At 34.9% G+C, this 18,250-nt stretch overlaps 1 protein-coding gene, 1 long non-coding RNA gene and 1 pseudogene across 8 annotated transcripts; 2 read left to right on the top strand and 1 right to left on the bottom strand.

Annotated features, from left to right (window-relative positions):
* The first annotated feature begins 1,762 nt into the window (after window positions 1-1,762).
* On the top strand, window positions 1,763-5,397 carry LOC110634785 (putative receptor-like protein kinase At3g47110; annotated as a pseudogene).
* A 171-nt stretch (window positions 5,398-5,568) lies between these two features.
* LOC110651797 (uncharacterized) lies at window positions 5,569-8,380 on the top strand. 5 transcript variants are annotated; one of them, XM_058147033.1, is made up of 6 exons: window positions 5,575-5,941; window positions 6,097-6,142; window positions 6,244-6,404; window positions 6,480-7,292; window positions 7,881-7,936; window positions 7,985-8,380. In XM_058147033.1, exons 1-6 carry the CDS (start codon window positions 5,735-5,737, stop codon window positions 8,100-8,102), a joined length of 1,401 nt encoding a protein of 466 aa, XP_058003016.1. In that variant the 5' UTR covers window positions 5,575-5,734; the 3' UTR covers window positions 8,103-8,380. The 5 variants fall into 5 exon arrangements, with proteins under 5 accessions (XP_021662903.2, XP_058003016.1, XP_058003017.1 ...); XM_058147034.1 differs by having other exon boundaries at window positions 7,885-7,936; window positions 7,985-8,122; XM_021807211.2 differs by having other exon boundaries at window positions 5,569-5,941; window positions 7,881-8,380.
* On the bottom strand, window positions 8,338-13,091 carry LOC110652223 (uncharacterized). 3 transcript variants are annotated; one of them, XR_009148865.1, is made up of 5 exons: window positions 12,792-13,091; window positions 12,289-12,365; window positions 10,591-11,801; window positions 8,898-9,086; window positions 8,338-8,553 (listed from the first exon to the last, which is right to left on the bottom strand). It is a non-coding gene; the product is annotated as an uncharacterized LOC110652223 (long non-coding RNA). The 3 variants fall into 3 exon arrangements; XR_009148864.1 differs by lacking the exon at window positions 12,792-13,091 and having other exon boundaries at window positions 10,591-10,710; window positions 11,603-11,801; window positions 12,289-12,572; XR_009148863.1 differs by lacking the exon at window positions 12,792-13,091 and having other exon boundaries at window positions 12,289-12,572.
* Window positions 13,092-18,250: the final 5,159 nt, after the last annotated feature.

Here is an 18,250-nt window from a genome sequence, read left to right as displayed (position 1 = left end):
ATTTTATGAATTTTCAATTGAATTTTTTTTTCTTACAAATAATTCATTCCAAATGAAATCTTCTATATGATTAACAGTGTTTTCAAACCATTTACATCACTTAATCTCTTTATTAAATTAGTCTAAGTATATTTAAGATTTTTAAATAATCTGTATATTCTCTAGCAAAATTGAATTCTAATTAATATATATGAAATTATAATTTTTCATTTTGGTCAATTGAAGTGATCTTGTTGAATAAGCATAAAGAATCATAATCTTCCAACTAAATGGAATATACAATTACAGGAATTTGACGATTGTTGTGAATTGTTGAGATAGCTAAGCTAGAAGTAACTCTATTTTTATCAGCTAAAAAGCAAATTTTTTTACATATTCAAATTTAAAATCTTGTGGTTTTAAAATTAATTTTTATTTTATTAAACTAACGTTCAATAATAATAAATAATTAAATTTTATTAAAATATAGAAAATTAGGTATTACAAATACATGTTGCCTTTATCTTTTATAATTTACAATTAAAAGGAAAATTAATAAGTGTAATAAATAAAGAAAAATTATACACAAAATTTTGATTTTTTTTTCCATTTAGTCTTATATTAGCAAAATTTTTATAGATTTTTATTTTTTCGCTAAAAAATTTTTAAAATAGTGAATATAAATAAGTGGATTGCAATATCAATTTGACTGGTTATTTTGATGTGTAAAATAATTTAATTACTTCTATAAATTTAGATTAAAATCAAATGAATGTATAATTTATCTAACACTCTTCAAAATTTAACAATTATGTAGATAAGAAATTGAAGTAAGCCAAACTCATTTGAATGAAGCCAAGGCTATTGAAAAATTATATCCTACCATTATGATTCCATGTAGGTAAATTTATATAGAATGACAAACAAATAAATGAATTACAAGTAAAAATAGTTATTAAATTTTGAAAATAAAAAAATTATTGAGTAGTTATTCGATAGTTATAATTTTTAAGGACTCACCTATATATATATATATGTTCAATCCTTATTGAATTACCATTTCATGTAAGATATCCTATGAGGAATCACTATTGTACCGTATAATTACTCCAAGGCTATTAGATATCAAACCTCATAAATATATAAGTGTGAAAATAAAAAGAAAAAAAAATATTAAAAGAAAGTATGATGTTTATAAATTGAGATTGAATTGTCTATCCTAATTAATCAGGTTTGAATTTGTCCAAATTGTGGTTTGAATTAAATGAAATCAAAATTGTCTATCCTAATTAATAAGGTTTGCATTTGTCCAAATTGGGGTTTGAATTAACATCAGATTTCTCATCTTGAATTAAATGAAATCAAATAGGCATTTATTATTTTCTCGAGTACTTATTGTTAGCCACCCAATACATTGGACTTGCCATTGTGAATTTTAATTTTTAAGCCCTTTAATTTTTATATAATACTAAAAAAAATGTCGTGCTTCCCTACCAAAAATAAAAAATACTGTCTAAAAAAATACTAAACATGAATAAAATTAGACTTAACTATTATATATAATTTATTAATTTGAGTAATATCACAATCTAGCTTAATTATACCACAATTAAAAATTGCATTAAAATCCTAGGACTAAAAACAGTTGGGTTTGTCTGCATATGCACGCGGTAACTTGACTCGATGAAATGTTACGATCACAAAAAAAAATTGAATTATCTTATTAATTTTAATATATATAGATTTGATGACATTTGTATTTGAAGAAAAAAAAAATGGAGATTTCTTGGTTGAATTCCAAGTGGGTTTTCATAAATCTTCTCCGCGGGATTCTGGTTTTATGCATGAGCTTTGGCTTGGAATCTGCAATAGTTGCTGCTAATCGTGGAAATGAGACTGACAGACTCGCTTTACTCGACTTCAAGAATCTGATAACTCAAGATCCTCTTCAAGTCATGAGTTCCTGGAATGATTCAGTCCATTTCTGCAATTGGCTTGGTGTTTCATGCGGCTTGTCTAAGGATAGAATAGTAACTTTGAACCTGCAATCTCAAAGATTGGCTGGCTCCATACCACCTTCTATAGGAAACCTCACCCATCTGACAGGAATCAACTTGTACAACAACAGTTTTTTTGGCGAGCTTCCTCGAGAAATGGGTCGCCTATGGCGCTTGCAGCATTAACTTGACCTACAATTCCTTTGGCGGGAAAATTCCAACTAACCTCACTTACTGTAAGGAACTTACAGTAATTGAAGCATCTGTCAACAACTTCATAGGGGAGATTCCAGAGCAGCTTAGCTCATTGTCCAAGCTGGTTGCCTTTGGTCTTGGAGGGAATAACCTTACAGGAAGCATCCCAACCTGGATAGGGAACTTCTCTTCTCTGATTGGTCTTTCACTTGGCCTGAATAATTTTGTAGGAAAAATACCCAATGAAATCGGTCGGCTTTCAGGCTTGGGCTTTTTTCAACTTTATGGCAATTATCTTTCTGGTTCGATCCCTTCTTCAATTTATAATATCTCTTCGATATACTACTTCTCTGTCACTCAAAACCAGCTTCATGGGCAATTACCCCGAGACGTTGGCCTGACTCTTCCGAGGCTTAGAGTCTTTGCTGGTGATGTTAACAATTTTACAGGGGTTATTCCTGTATCGTTGTCAAATGCTTCTGGACTTCAGGTGCTCGACTTTGCTCAAAACGGTCTCACTGGGACTATTCCCGGGACTCTACAAAGATTGCAAAGCTTAGTTAGACTTAATTTTGATGATAATAACCTGGGAGATGGGGAAGTTGATGACATGAATTTTCTTAGTTCGTTGGCTAACTGCACTAGTTTAGAGGTTTTGGGTCTGGCAAGAAATCATTTTGGAGGAGAATTGCCTAGCTCCATAGCCAATCTTTCAATCAAGTTACAAAGATTTACTGTAGGAGAGAATCTGATTCATGGAAGCATCCCTATTGGAATTGAGAACCTAGTTAGCTTGTACTCTCTGGGATTGGAAGGTAACTACCTCAGTGGAAATGTTCCAGCTGTAATTGGGAAACTGCAGAAATTAGAAGGTTTGTATTTGAATGTTAACAGATTCTCTGGATCAATCCCACCCTTCCTAGGCAACTTGACTAGATTGACTAGGCTTTTCATGGAGGAAAACAGATTTGAGGGTAGCATACCTGAAAGTCTTGGAAACTGCCAAAATCTTCAAAACCTAAATCTCTCAAGTAATTATCTTAATGGAAGCATTCCCAAACAGGTCATCGGTCTTCCTTCCATCTCAATTTCTTTGGTCATGTCTCATAATTCCTTGACTGGTTCCATACCATTAGAAGTAGGTAACTTAGTCAATCTCGGGGAGTTGGATTTGTCACAAAACAAATTGTCTGGTGGAATTCCTAGCTCGCTTGGCAGCTGTGTTAGTTTGGAACGCCTGAATTTGGAGGGCAATGAACTTGTAGGAACAATTCCTGAGTCTTTGAAAAACTTAAGAGGTATAGAAGAACTTGATCTTTCAAGCAATAACATGTCTGGTGTGATTCCTGAATTTCTCAGCAAGTTACTGTTCCTCAAGCGTCTCAATCTTTCCTATAATGATTTTGAGGGAGAAGTGCCAGGAGAAGGTATATTTTCAAATGCCAGTGCCATTTCAATTATTGGAAATGATGAACTCTGTGGTGGTATCCCAGACTTACATTTGTCTGCATGCTCCAAGAAAAAGCAAGAAAAACCTCTAAAGCTCAAGGTAATAATCTCTGCAACAATCGCAGTTGTATTTTCAATTGTTTCAATATTATGTTCTATTGCTATTATCCGCATGGGCAAAAAATCAAGAAAGAAAAGTTCCAAAGCTCCTCTTTCAGAGGAACGGCAAGCAGGTATGTCCTATTCAGAAATTGTGAAATCAACTGATGGCTTCTCTGCTGAAAATTTGATTGGCTCGGGGAGTTTTGGTTCCGTATACAAAGGAACTCTCTCTGGTGACGGAAAAACTGTTGCCATTAAGGTACTGAACCTTGAACAGCAAGGTGCTTCACAGAGTTTTATTGATGAATGTGATACATTGAGAAGCATACGGCATCGTAATCTCCTAAGAATCATCACTGCCTGCTCAACCATTGATCATCAAGGCAATGATTTTAAATGTCTGGTTTTTGAGTTCATGTCAAATGGAAATCTGGACAAGTGGTTGCATCCTAAAGCAGATGAGCAAGATCAAAAAAAGAGATTGAGCCTTATCCAAAGATTGAATATAGCCATTGATATTGCTTCTGCATTGGATTATCTACATCACCATTGTGAAACTCCTATTGTTCATTGTGATCTAAAGCCAAGCAATGTACTCCTTGATGAAGATATGACAGCCCATGTGGGTGATTTTGGATTGGCAACCTTCCTCCTTGAATCATCAAGAAATCCCTCAAAAAATGAAGTAGTGTCAGCTACATTAAAGGGCTCGATTGGATACATCCCTCCAGGTATTTGTTTCAGCCTGAAAATCAATACTGTGCATAATATGCTTCTTAAGTTAACGGTAGTACAATTGCCTTAATTGCTTATCTTAATGCCAAAGTGCAAAGCACAAGTGGATTTTTGTCGTGCTAACAGCATACTATACCATATTGCAGAGTATGGAATGGCAGACCAAGTCTCTGTACTTGGAGATGTTTACAGTTTCGGGATACTATTGCTGGAGATGTTTACAGGGAAAAGGCCTGACGATGAAATGTTCATAGATGATCTAAGCATTCACAAATTTGTTGCCATGGCTTTGCCTGAACATGCCATGAATGTTATTGACCCAACAATGCTTGAAGAAGAAGAAAATGATGATAATGAGGCAAATGAAGATGAAATTGAAGAAAAGGCAATAATCAGAAACAGTAATGCACAGGCCAATGCAAATAGAATAGAAGAATGCGTAATCTCAGCAATGAGAATTGCACTCTCGTGTTCTTCAAGGGCACCAGGAAAGCGAATGACTATGAACTTAGTTGTCAACAAATTACATGACATTAGAGATTCATTTCTTCGATCAAAGAACAGAAGTTGAAGAAGTATGAATAAATGTTTACCCAACACAGTATCAACTCATTTCTGCGGTACATGTAATTTGAGATCAGTCATTTCTTATTATGCGGTTGATTAATTATTGTTCAAGCTGTTGTAATCATAGCTGTTAAAATCTGCTCGACCCGGTCAATCAAATCGATTTAGCTAGAAATCTGACTAATAATTTACGTGATTTATATATTTTTTTTCATTAATATTTTAGAAATTTAGGAAAGTGAACTGCAATTATTTTTAGAGTTAGCTGAATTTGAAATTGAGTCAAATGAACAGAAAAATAACATAGCAAATAGCAAGAGTTTATCGAGGAACACTTTAGAGCCCAGCCCAAGTTTTAAATGTGGAAGAAATTCTTTTATTTTCCCCTTCTCAATTTCTTTCCCAATTAATTGTGTGGCTATGATCCAGGAGGCAGGAGCTGTTGGATGCAGATTGTCACGTGTATTTTGTTGCTGATGACACGTTTCCCAATGCTACCTTTATTTGTCCTCTCAAGTCTCAATGCCCCAACCTTTCACATAACAGTATGACTCATCATCAAATGATAATTAATAACCACCACTACCACACAGACAATCCTCAGATAAATAAAATAGCACTAGCAAACAGAATCAGTATCTTCCATTTCTTGAATATTCATCATCGTCTCCCTTCTTTCTGCAACTCAGTTTGCTCTACTAGTCTGAGTGATGAAAGCTCTGGTAAATTCCTCTTCTTGGTACAAGATCGCATTCCAAAGAAATGGTGATTACCGAGCATTTAATCCCACTACACATGAAATTAGTTCTTTCCGATCCAAGAAGTTTCTTAATGTTGGGTTTCGTATCTGCTTTAAACACAAGCCTCTCCGCCCAATTTCTGCATCTACTCGTCCTTCTCTATCAGCAGACTCCAAGGCATGTTCTCTTTGCTTTTTGCTTAGATGTCGATTTTGATCGGATGCTAGCTTTTTCATTTTGTCAGTTTTCAGCAACTTAATCTTTATCTATGTATATCTTTTTTACTGAGAACTGAGCCTAATCTGTGAATTTGTTTTGATTTCTTCTGCTAGACGGACTTGGAGTTGGAGGAAGCAAAGACCAAAACCCGAGAAACACGTAAGTCGCTTCCATTCTTCGTCTTGCCTTTTCTCCTGTTGTTGACAATCTTTGGAAAATTCTTAATTAGTCTGAATATGGAGCTTCTCATCAATGTGCAGACCAATCAAACACGGTTGATGTCAAATTCCACCTAAAGAAAGAGTGTTCTTTTGGTGAGCAATTTGCTCTAGTAGGGGATGATCAAATGTTCGGCATGTGGGATCCTGAAAATGCCATACCATTGAACTGGTCAGACGGGCATGTTTGGACTCTTGAGCTGGTAAGCTGAATACCATGTCAAAGAGCTTCGGCAGATTGATGATATGCTGATGCCTTTCCGTTTTCCATTTTTTAGGATATACCCATTGGAAAATCCATCCAGTTCAAGTTTATACTAAAAGAAATCAATGGGAAGATTTTGTGGCAACCAGGACCTGATCGAATTTTCAAAACCTGGGAAACTAAGAATACAATTGTTGTTTCCGAAGATTGGGAAGATGCTACGCTTCAGCAATTAACAGAGGAAGAATCGATGGCTAATAAAAAAGGGGAGCCTACTGTTAATTCAGAAATGTTGATTGTTGCTGACGAATTGTCTACTAACTCAGAAATTGTGGTTTTTTCCGAGAACTTGACTCACGAAAATGAGGAATTGATCTCCGATGTTAATTCTTACCCAGCAAAGGAATCATTACCATCGACTCCTGATAAACCAATTATTGCTGACGAGATTCCTCCTCCAGAAAAGGAGCCCCTGGTTATTGTAGCAGATAATATCACGCACACAAAGGAAGATCCTGATGTAAGTGCAATTCTCCAAATGCCAAGTGGAAAGGGAATCAATCATGAGAAGGATGAGAATGAGGCCAATTCAAACAAGGAAGCAATGATAGCAGAGGAGATTGTCGGAAATAGTGGAAGAACTCCAACTGACATGAATTTAGCAACCATTAATGTCGAAGGAAATCCGGTTTCTCATGAAGGAGATCCTGTTCTGGTACCTGGATTGACTCCATTATCAGTGTTTTCAAGTGACCCAGTAACTCATGATGAAGTTGAAATAAGCAGTGCCTTTGATGCCTCAGTTGGAGTTAATGAAGGTGAGAAAAGCAGTGCCTTCGATGCCTCAGTCGGAGTTGATGAAGTTAAGGATAACAATTTGCCAGAGGTAACTGCTTGATGAATGGTGATACTCTGATTCGTGTTTGTCTTCATTTCTCTTTTTCTTTAATTTCTTTTGCTACTTTCACTTCGTGTCAGTCTGCAGAATCCCAAAAATTTCTCTAGTTTTGGGAGATTCATGGCACAGAAGAAAAAAAAAAAAAAAAAACCGAGCTTTAGTTTGTATCCTTTTGAAATTGATGTTTTATAGAATATGAACTATTTCCGATAAGAAATAAATAAAAAGACCACTCTTGGAGCTTTAGAAGATCATAGGTTCATATTCACTTATGGTCAGCAATCAAAGAACTTGTGCACTTGCGATTATACATACCATTGCCTCAACTTCCACTAAGAGATGGGATTGGTTTGGTATCCTTTCCACCTTGTCCCACTATACAATTAAAGATTACCACTGTAACCTACTAGATTAGAAAATTTTCCATTAAATCCAGATTATCTGTTAGAAAAACATATAACGTGTGACCATAGTAATTTACCACGTCACGATTAGCAATGGTGCGCAACGTCCCTCTCTATTCCTCTCACTTTCGTTAGTCTTCTTATCTATTAACCGAGTTCTAATAATAATCAGTCAGATGAGAAGCATGAAATTGTTGGCGATCCAAGTCAAGAAGAAGCAGTTGAGGTGTTCAGTGATCAGGAGCAGCTTCACAATGAATTCGAACAAAAGCCAGTAGCTGATGACGGAAAGCAGAAAGAATCAGAGTCCATTGAAAATGTTGTTCCGCAAAATGACACTCAATGGGGTCGAAAAACAATACAGAAGCTGCTAGTTAATTTAGGACTTCTGTAGCATCAAATGCGACGACAGTTTATTCAAGTGCTTATGACTATGCTATTGCTGCTTAGTTGCCTACATTTTTTAAGTGGCTAGCAAACAGGAGTGAGTATTGAGATGATCGTGGTAGCTAATAGCTATCACACTGTACAGAAGTTTGCAACTCATTCATGATTAGATTGCTTAAAGTTTTTTGTATTGCCTAATGATGTATCATGTTTTATGCATACAATGAGATCATTTCCTTGCGTGCCTTGAGATATAGAAAATATTTTGAATGCTTACCTCTCACATATCTTTGACTATTGTTTTTATTTGGCTTCTGAGGAGTTTTGGGAGAGGTCAGAGGTGAGAAGGGATAAGAAATTTGTCGTATTTTTTGCAGAAACCAAAGTGATGAAATTAAGATAATGTAAATATTTTTAACAGGATACAAGCTTCCGGCTCTGGAGCCCATCCTTCTGCGCTGCAATTAAAGAATGCAGAAATTTTAGATTGGCAATTGGCAATAAAGAGAGAGCAAATTTAACAGCATTCCAGTCTCTGAATATGAATCAATGAAAAATGTTAGTTAACTCTGTCGCAGATGGTATAACTAATGCATTTAGACTATGGATTCATAATGATCTCATATATAATAAATGATAAAATTCAAATGAAATCATATGCATGGCTAGATCTTCTAGAGAGAAAAAGGAGATTAAATTAATGGTGTTCTGTCTCCATATTCATTTATGAACTTTTATGAATGTCCGGTAGAGAAGTGATCATAGCGGTGATGATTAAAGTAGAAAGAGGTGGAACACATACCAAGATATTTACAGAGAACAATGTTGTTTAACTACAACACGGCATTGGAATTTCAACAAATTAGGGCTTCTGGTGAAATCAAGACCACGAAAAAAGGCGCACGTCAAGGCCAGTAACCTTTTTTCAATAGGTTTTGCATGCTTCCATGTAGCATACAACTAAGTTGCTACTTCCCATGAAATTTGAAAACTGCATAAAAATAAATAAATAAATTTTACATGATTTAAAAAAAAAAAAAAAAAACCTATAAATATTAACATGATAAAGCCTATGTAGCGGTCCTTGGTCTTGCCTTCAGGATTCAGGGTCACCCAAACAAATCTTCATCCAGATTTTCAACACTACAAAAAGTTGAAGAGCGGGCGATGGCAAAATGGTTTCAATACACTTCAATGATATTCCCACCCCCAAATCTACCTCGTTTAGGACGTTAAAAAGCCATTTTCAAGTATCTACATTAACTTCCAAATTTATAAACATAATCACATAATAACGTGCATATTCTTACAAGTTCATACTTGTGTTTATCCTCTTTTTTTCTTCTTTAATTCTTGATCATGATCATATATATCCATGAATATAAATAAATAAATATATATATATATATATATATATATATATATATACAAAAAATTTTATTTAAATTTTTTATATACTGCAAAAATACTTATGGAAAAGATGGTGTCAGGTTGAACCCCTAAACAATTTTATTTATGAAAATTTTATGTTATGCTTCAAACTTTTTTAATAAATTTGTATAATTGAAAATCCTTCGCACTAAAAAATTGTCAAGTTAATTTTCATAATTTATTAAACAAACATAAGAATTATTAAAGGCTTACATATTGATTTAATTATTTTTAATGAACTGTTGTCCAACCAACTGCCAAATCAAACTATCCTTTGAAAAAAAAAAAAAACCCAAGCAATCAAAACAACTACTGATTCAAATAAAAATCTCTTTAACTTGATAAACTGGTTATAAATGCCAAATCATGAGACCAACCCAATTATCTTCTGAAGCTTGTTAAAATAATGTGATTCTCTAGAATTTTGTGATTGATTAGCTATAATAGTGTCTTCTCGCTCTCTTGTTCATTGTGGTTTTTTGGTCTTACTTTCAAATTGGGATTTTGTAGCTATTCGAGACTTGCTGTTTTGGTTTTATTACTGCTAACTTCATTCAAACAATCAGTTAACAGATAGCTTCACAGATTTATTACGTTTGTAAGTGCCAAAAAAAACTACAAGAAAATTTCCTCCATTCCCCAATTTCCTTCTACTTTCACAAAGCTACAATGAGAAAAGGAAACTTTACGTTAAAATCATCAAATGCAATGCTTTCAACGTCATAAATCAGAATTACAATATCTAGGAGACTATAACAATAATTGGATGAAGAAACTATTGCCTGAATGAAACCATAAATTTATTATTATCAACTACATAAACCAGAAAGATGGGGCAAAATGAAATATATATATATATATAAGAAAAGATAGAAATCCTTTTCGAAGAGAGACGAAATTGAAAAAGGAGAGAGGAGAAAAATGCGTTTGCCTTGACATAAGCAAATTGCAATTTAGCTAGAATCTGGAAAAAAAAAAAATAAATAAAGAAGATGAAGAAGAAGAAGAAGAAGAAGAAGCAAGATTGCAGACCTCAAAAAACCTTTGGCTTAGTTAGCACTTACATTTTATATTGCTTTCATGAAACATGATTTCCATTCTTCTGTTACCGAGGAAACAGAAGACTTTGTGAACCACGCGTTAATTCTTCCTTTGTTATTTTACTCTGAATAAACCGTGGCAATCTGGAAAGCGAAATTTAAAAAAAAAAATAAAAAAAAAAAAGAAATTAAGAGAAACCACATCAGGAAGGCATGGACATGACTAATGGTTGAAAAACAGAGGAGATGGAGAGGAGAACTCAAAATAAAACTCAAGAACATAAAATTAACAGAACCATAAATTCTGTAGAGTATAGAGTAGAAAAAGCAAGGACAAAAACCAAGGGAAACATAAGTTCATAGATTAAAACAGGAGATACACAACCAGAGCTACATTTAAAATAAGTTCTTTCTCTTTTTTTTTTTCTTCATTTTCGCGGCTTAAATTCCCCTCTCAACAGCTTACATTTTCTCTCTGCTCCACTCGCATATTCAGCAGCATTCTCTTCTCTTTTATAGAGAAAGATTGCTTGCTTTTGTCAACATATGCCCACACTTGGGTATGGCTATATTTCTTTTCTTGTACACAAAGTTTTTCATCTAATCTTTATCCAAAAATCACAACAACTTCCTACACTAATTTACAAGTAATTCCTCTTGATGCTATCATCTCCGATCAGAGATAAAAGATGCTTGCCAAAAAAATTGCCTATCAGAAATGAATTGGTAATTGGCCACTAGATAGGAAGTGAGACGGCTTTGAAAAATGCTTTCCAGGAATTTGAAATTACATCATCAACATCATGTAAAAATAAAATTGCTAATATTACATGCACACCCAAAGATAATCCGAGCAATATAACACAGGAAAATGCGTGCACCATAATGATAGACAAAGAAAATATGCAACGGTCCCAAAATGCCAAGAAAAATCACTGCTTCATGGAAATCCAACAATGGATCTCAGAGACAAGTTAAACAAAGGCATAAAAATATAGGAAATGCATCAAGCAATATACGAAAAGGAGGGCCTCACTTATCTATTCCACTATGCCTGGCATGCCTACAAAGTAGCAAAAATGAACATTTCCACCTCGAGTCAAGTGGTCATTAATTTCCAAGGCATGTAATAACATCCGCTATGCACACACCATACGAAGCATAAATAGGAAACTAATGTCGAGACTTGGCATGCAGAATATTTGTGGAAGTTCCATACAAGGCCCTACAAAATACTTCAAACACAAGACAAAAAACCCTCGTGAACTGCCAATAAAGGTCCAAAGGAAAGCACAGATCATCAGATTACCCATTATGCATCCCACTATTTCACCAAGCCAATAAGGCATACAAACTAATTTAACAAATAAAAGATCATGAAAATCCAAAGAAAGACTTTGTATGATATCCTTCAAAGAAGGCAGAAAGGGATGATGCATTTTTATGGCTATTAAAATGAGCTTCCTGGCACTCAACCACTCATATAAGCCGTCTCATCCACAAAGCCCACAACAGATAACCAGATTTTTCCATTGTGAAGCATACTGAAGCCTAAATGCTGAAAATCCTGAGAATGATTCCCAAATAAAAACGAAACATAATTTACAAGAAAACTGGTAGAACCTCTTATTCAGACGCAATAAAAAGCAAGCAGAAACACTCACAGACTAACTTTAGGAGTCTCAGTAGCTGAAAAGAAAAGTGAACCTTCTTCAATCTTACCTAGGAGAGTTGGCACGCTTCTGTTGTTGCTGATTCACAAAATTAGATGAAGTGTTCACAGGTTCAACTTCAATATCCTGAAAATCATTTTTCAACCATACAACATATTAAATACAGCCTTTCAGTCGAGTATTAAATGGAGATTTTTTGGCATTCTCCAGATCTAAAAAAAGAAAGGCAATTAAATGGTTTTTTAAGTACACGCATTTAATATAGTCCTTCAAGGTTAAGCCTGTCCAATATAGAAAAAGGTTTTCACTTGCTTGAAGAGAAAGAGGTTTTAAAACCAACTTAATTTGTCATGTACAGATGTACTAGACACTATTACAGTAAATCAACTCTAAAAAATATAAATAAATAAATAGAAAGATTTTCAGATTCAACATGGGAATACTTGGACAATGGGTACAAACAAGAGTCTGACCACTAAGTCTTTACTCTTAAACAGGAATAAATGGAGCCTGCATAAGGCATCAATAGCAGACATGAAGCCAACTCAATACCTTCACTGTTTTAACTCCCACATCTTGGTGCATCGCAAACTTCATAAAAGGAGTGGTTTCTGTCTAGATAACCACTAACCCTCATCTGGAAATTTCTTGCCCACATACCCTTTATCCAAGAGTCACCTATGTTTTTGAACAAATAAATCAAATCAACTACTCTGGGCATCATAAAAAAATCCCCACCTCAGGCGTACATTCTTTAGGTAATCCATCTTCTGGCGCTTCCCTTGATCCAGGATCGACAACATCCCACAGAAATCCATTCTCATTCCCATGCGACAGCTTATTGAAATCATGGTCTACAGCTCCAAAATAAGGCACAATATATGCAACATATTTTTCTGAGAACAATAACCATCCAGCCTCTTATCATTTGTTAATACATTACACATCATTATTTGAGAACCAAAATCAACCAGATGAAGAGCTAGAAAGCACAAAGTCTTACAATTAATGCATGTTAAACTCATAAAATAAATTCAATAAAGACCATTAACATATGCATAGGCTACTGACCACCCACATCAACCACTCAACATTTTGTTGAGATATCATCAGTTAAAAATAAAATCTACAAAATAATGTCCTAACAAGGAAACCATGTTAAAAATGAACTGAAGAATTATCCTACCAGCCAAGCAGTGAAGGGCATTCTCAGCTGCTTGCTGATGAGCATCCTTCCTGGTGTTACCCATTCCAACACCTATCTTTTCACCAGTAAACAAAACCTTAATCATTTAAGTCAGCAAAATGAGTTATGGAAGCCCATAGAAGCAAGATAATCCAAGCAACAAAGAGGGAACAAATGATAAGAATATTATATCATTTCAAAGCTTTTTTTTTTTTAAAAAAAAGGGGGAAACTGCTTGTGTTACAGAAAAATATTCTCATTAAGTAATTATTTAAATACAAATATATGATCATATCACCCCTATATATTGAAAGAGTTAATATGAATTTCTGATATATCTTTTCTTATTCACCAGAAAACGTGTGTGTGTGTCTTTATATATATATATATATATATATATATATATATATATATATTGTGCCGTTGCGAGTTGATATACAAAAGATATGGTTTAGCCTTATCTAAGTTTGTTACAACAAAATATATTGGAAAGGATACAGATCCCTCATCATGGCCCCTCAATTCAAGCTGAGGGATGAAGTTCGAATTGTTAATTTGTCTTGAAGAGAATTGTGATGTTGTCTAGACACAGCTTTTGTTAACAAATCAGTAAGATCACAAGAGGAGATGAAACGAAGTTGAAGCTTCTTTTTAGCAACCTTATTGCAAACAAAATGGTGGTCAACCTCAATATGCTTAGTGATGGCATGAAACACCGGATTGGAAAATAGAGATGTGGCTCCTATATTGTCAAACCACGAAGTTGGTGGTTGTGTAGACATATAAGAAATATCTTGAAGTAACAATTGTAACCATGTTACTTCAGTGGTGGCAAGACCAATAGCCCGGTAATCAGCTTCCATAGAGGTCCGGGCAACAGTTTTCTGTTTCTTTGTACCCCAACAAACTAAATTATTGCCAATAAAAAGTGTAACCCGTAGTAGACTTGCAATCATTTTGACCACTAGCCCAGTCTGCATCCGTTTATATATTAACATGGTTGTGTGGTGACTCAGACTGTGACACCCCTTACCCGTCTACAGTGTAGCCGAGCAAGTTATGTCACTCAGCGTGCCGGAGCACCAATTTATGTTTCTATTACAATTTATCCCTTTATAAGAAATTTATTTTTCAATTTTGATAAATCTGAATTTATCCGCAATTTTATAAAAAATCCGGCAGATTGCCGACTGTAAATTGGAAAAACAGTTCTTCTAAACCTGTTTAAAAATACTTCTAAAATAATTTCCAAATCCAAACTCCATTATACACATTCAAGTCAATCTCAAAATCTCAATCTCAAATCACAATACTATTTTCAAAACTTTTCTGTTCACTTCATCACTTGAAGCATATTCACAAATAATTCTCAACATTTCATTTATCAGCATACATTATGCAGAAAATCTTAATAATATGAAATTTCATATATTTACATTAATACATAATTACAGGAGTTTATAGTTACAATCTAAACTAATACAAAATGCAAAAATACAAAAGGGCCACCTATAGTCCTAATGTCCTACCATATGCAGCGCAGATGTGAGGTGACTCCGGACCCCGGATGCAGCTCTGAGGGTTCACCCCGTCTGATGTCTGCTGGGCTCCCCAGTTAGGTCTCCAGTACCTGTGCGTGGCAAAAGCAACGCGCTAAGCAATTCTACTTAGTGGTGACAATATAAAATAAAATAAAATAAAATAAAATAATTATGCAGAATGTATGATTTCATTTTATCGTAGACTTAATTTCTGGTATTATTTGTAGTATTATTCACTTAAAATTTGATAAGGTTTATTATCATTGCCCGAGTAACCCATACTAGTTGACTGGACTGGATAAACGGGTAAATCGGCACTGGGTACTAAGTACCTCGGACCATCACACCATCGGTCACATTGTGTCTCCCGGTGTGCAACAGAACAGCTAATAAGCTGTAATAATGATCAGGGTTAAAAACCCAAGTATATCAACTCAAATAACATAGCCAAAGGCTATTATTTCACAGAATGGCATGGGAAAGCCATGAAACACAGAATGGCATGAAGCCATATGTAGTACTGCTAACAGAACCCTATTAGCATGCCAAGCTATCCAAACTAATTTTGTTAGGTATACTAGGGTATTTTACACTTTTGAGTTTTACAATTTTTGAATTTCAAGTTTTGATGTTACTATTAACTTCATTAGTCAACCAAAATGTTGACTTTTGCATAGACAATAGGTATATTGGTTTTATACTCCCAACATACCACATTTTGCATTCAAAATTTGTTGGTATTGGTTGCCAATACCATTTCTAAGCTTAAAGTTAATTGAGCAGAATTTTCAATTTTCATACCTTATTTTTACTGTTCCATTTGTCATTTTTGCAGTGGGAATTTGGCAAAATGATCAACATGAAAGTTGTTCCTTATTTTGTCTAGTTTAATTTCCTTTTTTAAATCACTCCATTTGGAGTTTTGTAGCTCAAGTTATGGTCCAAAAACCACAACTGGCCAGATTGAAATTTTTCTGGACTGACCATATCTACAGTGCAGTGAACAGTGATTGCAACTCACTTTTTGGATAGGTTCTGGTCATAATTTGGGTTAGGTTTCTTCATGAAAGTTGTTGGTCTATATCTCAACTTATTGCTGGTAAAATTTCAGGTCAATTGGACCATTCTACACTGAGTTAAGGTCAAATGTTCATTTGGTCATTCTGCAGAAACAGACTGTAGTTCACCCGGATTAGGGCAAGCTTTTGGTCCAGTTGGTTTGGTTTTATGGGCATGGTTTCCTCACCAAAGTTGTGCTATTATGTGTCTAGTTTCATGTCCAATTGGCCTTGCACCAATTGAACCTCTACAATTCAAGTTATGGCTGCCCAAACCTGCTAGACTCATGTCCAATTCTGCAGGTCACCTTGGGCAGCCACACCAACTGCAATTCCCACTAATCAAACCACCTCATTTCTTGTTTACACATAACCAAATGGTCACTAATTGACCATTAAAACTCACTTTCATAATTACATGATTCAAGTCTCCATTTTATACCCAAACCTTAACCCTAACATCTCAAATCATGCATTTAACTTGCATTTCATCAATCCACTTAGTGGGTACATATTGTGGGCTGCCATGATGGTCTTTTAACTTCATTAAGTCACTACAAACAAACCCTAACCATGGCTGCCAATCCAAATGGTATTCAACAATTTTTCTTTGCAATTTACACATATTCAAAGTTCTTAACATAAATTTAAAGAAAAATTCATGGTTAGGTCACTAACCTCAAAGGAGTGAGATTTTCCCACTTGCTAAAGCTCTTGTTTTCCTCTTCTTTTTGCTCCCAAAAGAATCACCAAGGTGTAAGAGCAAGTTTTTGTGTTTTGAAATTTAAGTTTTAATGGATAGAAACCCAAGAAATCAAGCTTAGGTAAAGCTTGGTTATGGAGGGCAATGGTGGAGGTTTTACGTCAAGGAGAAGAAGAGAGAAGAGGTCTGATTTTTCTTCTTCACTTTCTGCCCATTTAGTCTCTTTTATATACCTTGGTGACATGTGTCAACACTTGATTGGGTTGGAGACTTTTATTGACATCCTTATGATGTCATAATTTCAATTTCTTTCATTTTTCCATCATTTTCTTGTCCAATTAATTTCAATTAAATTTTTAACAACATTTAATCATATTTTATGTTATATAAATTATTTATTTAACAGGACAAGTTGGCCCAAAAATCATCTCTGAAGACGAAATGACCAAAATGCCCTCCGTTTGGCTTAACGGGCCAAAATTGTCTTTACCTATTGAAAAATTTTTCTAAGTATTTTCTTGGCATTCTAATGCCATAAGAACCTCAATGACCCTTCTCTGAAATCCCAAAAATTATTTTATAATTTTTTCTACATTTTTTTCTTATTAATTATTTGAGTTAATTTTTAGTTCCTCACTTTAGTTTTAAATATTTTTCCGAACGTTCTAGCTGTCCGGATCAACACTGGTCACCGGAACAGTAGACTATACGGACTAGCTAAAATGAGGATGTTACAACTCTTCCCCTCTAATAAAAATTTCGTCCTCAAAATTTACCCGATGCAAACAGTTGAGGGAACTGTTGCCTCATTATCTCTTCACTTTCCCAAGTTGCCTCTTCAGTGTTGTGGTGCCTCCCAAGCACTTTCACCTGTGGAATTTGTTTATTTGTCAGTTCCTTCACTTCCCGAGCTAGGATTTGTATAGGTTCTTCTGTGTATGTCAAGTCTGGTCGGATTTGAATCTCTTCCAAATGACATGTGAAGGGTCTAAGCGATATCTTCTCAGCATGGAAACATGGAATACATTATGAATTTTATCCAGTTCTGGTGGTATAACTAGCCGATAGGCCACTGGTCCCACACGTTCAATGACTTCATATGGGCCAATAAACCTAGGGCTTAACTTACCCTTTCTTCCAAATCTCAGTACTTTCTTCCATGGTGAGACTTTGAGAAACACTTTATCACCAACTGCATACTCTATCTCTTTTCTCTTCAGGTCGGCATAAGACTTTTGTCCATCTGAGGCAACCTTCAAGTTAGCTTTGATTATCTTCACTTTCTCCTCAGTCTGTTTCACCAGGTCTGGTCCTACCAGCTTATCTTCGCCCAATTCAGTCCAGCACACTGGGGTTCTACATTTCCTCCCATACAGTGCTTCATACGGAGCCATTTGAATGCTAGCTTGGTAGCTATTGTTATATGCGAATTCTGCCGGTGGGAGGTATCTATCCCAACTCCCCTTAAACTCAATGACACAACTCCTTAGCATATCCTCCAAGATCTATCACATAATTCAAAT

This window comes from Hevea brasiliensis, chromosome 5, assembly GCF_030052815.1.
Source record: "Hevea brasiliensis isolate MT/VB/25A 57/8 chromosome 5, ASM3005281v1, whole genome shotgun sequence".
NCBI classification, from domain to species: domain Eukaryota; kingdom Viridiplantae; phylum Streptophyta; class Magnoliopsida; order Malpighiales; family Euphorbiaceae; genus Hevea; species Hevea brasiliensis.
Note: the sequence above shows the minus strand (reverse complement) of the source record. Positions and strands in the feature narration are given on the sequence as shown.

Coding starts and splice junctions, on each gene's coding strand:
- LOC110651797 (XM_021807211.2), top strand. CDS start 5,735: ATGAAAGCTCTGGTAAATTCCTCTTCTTGGTACAAGATCGCATTCCAA. Junction 5,942..6,096: donor CTCTATCAGCAGACTCCAAG/GCATGTTCTCTT, acceptor TTCTTCTGCTAG/ACGGACTTGGAGTTGGAGGA. Junction 7,293..7,880: donor AGGATAACAATTTGCCAGAG/GTAACTGCTTGA, acceptor AATAATAATCAG/TCAGATGAGAAGCATGAAAT.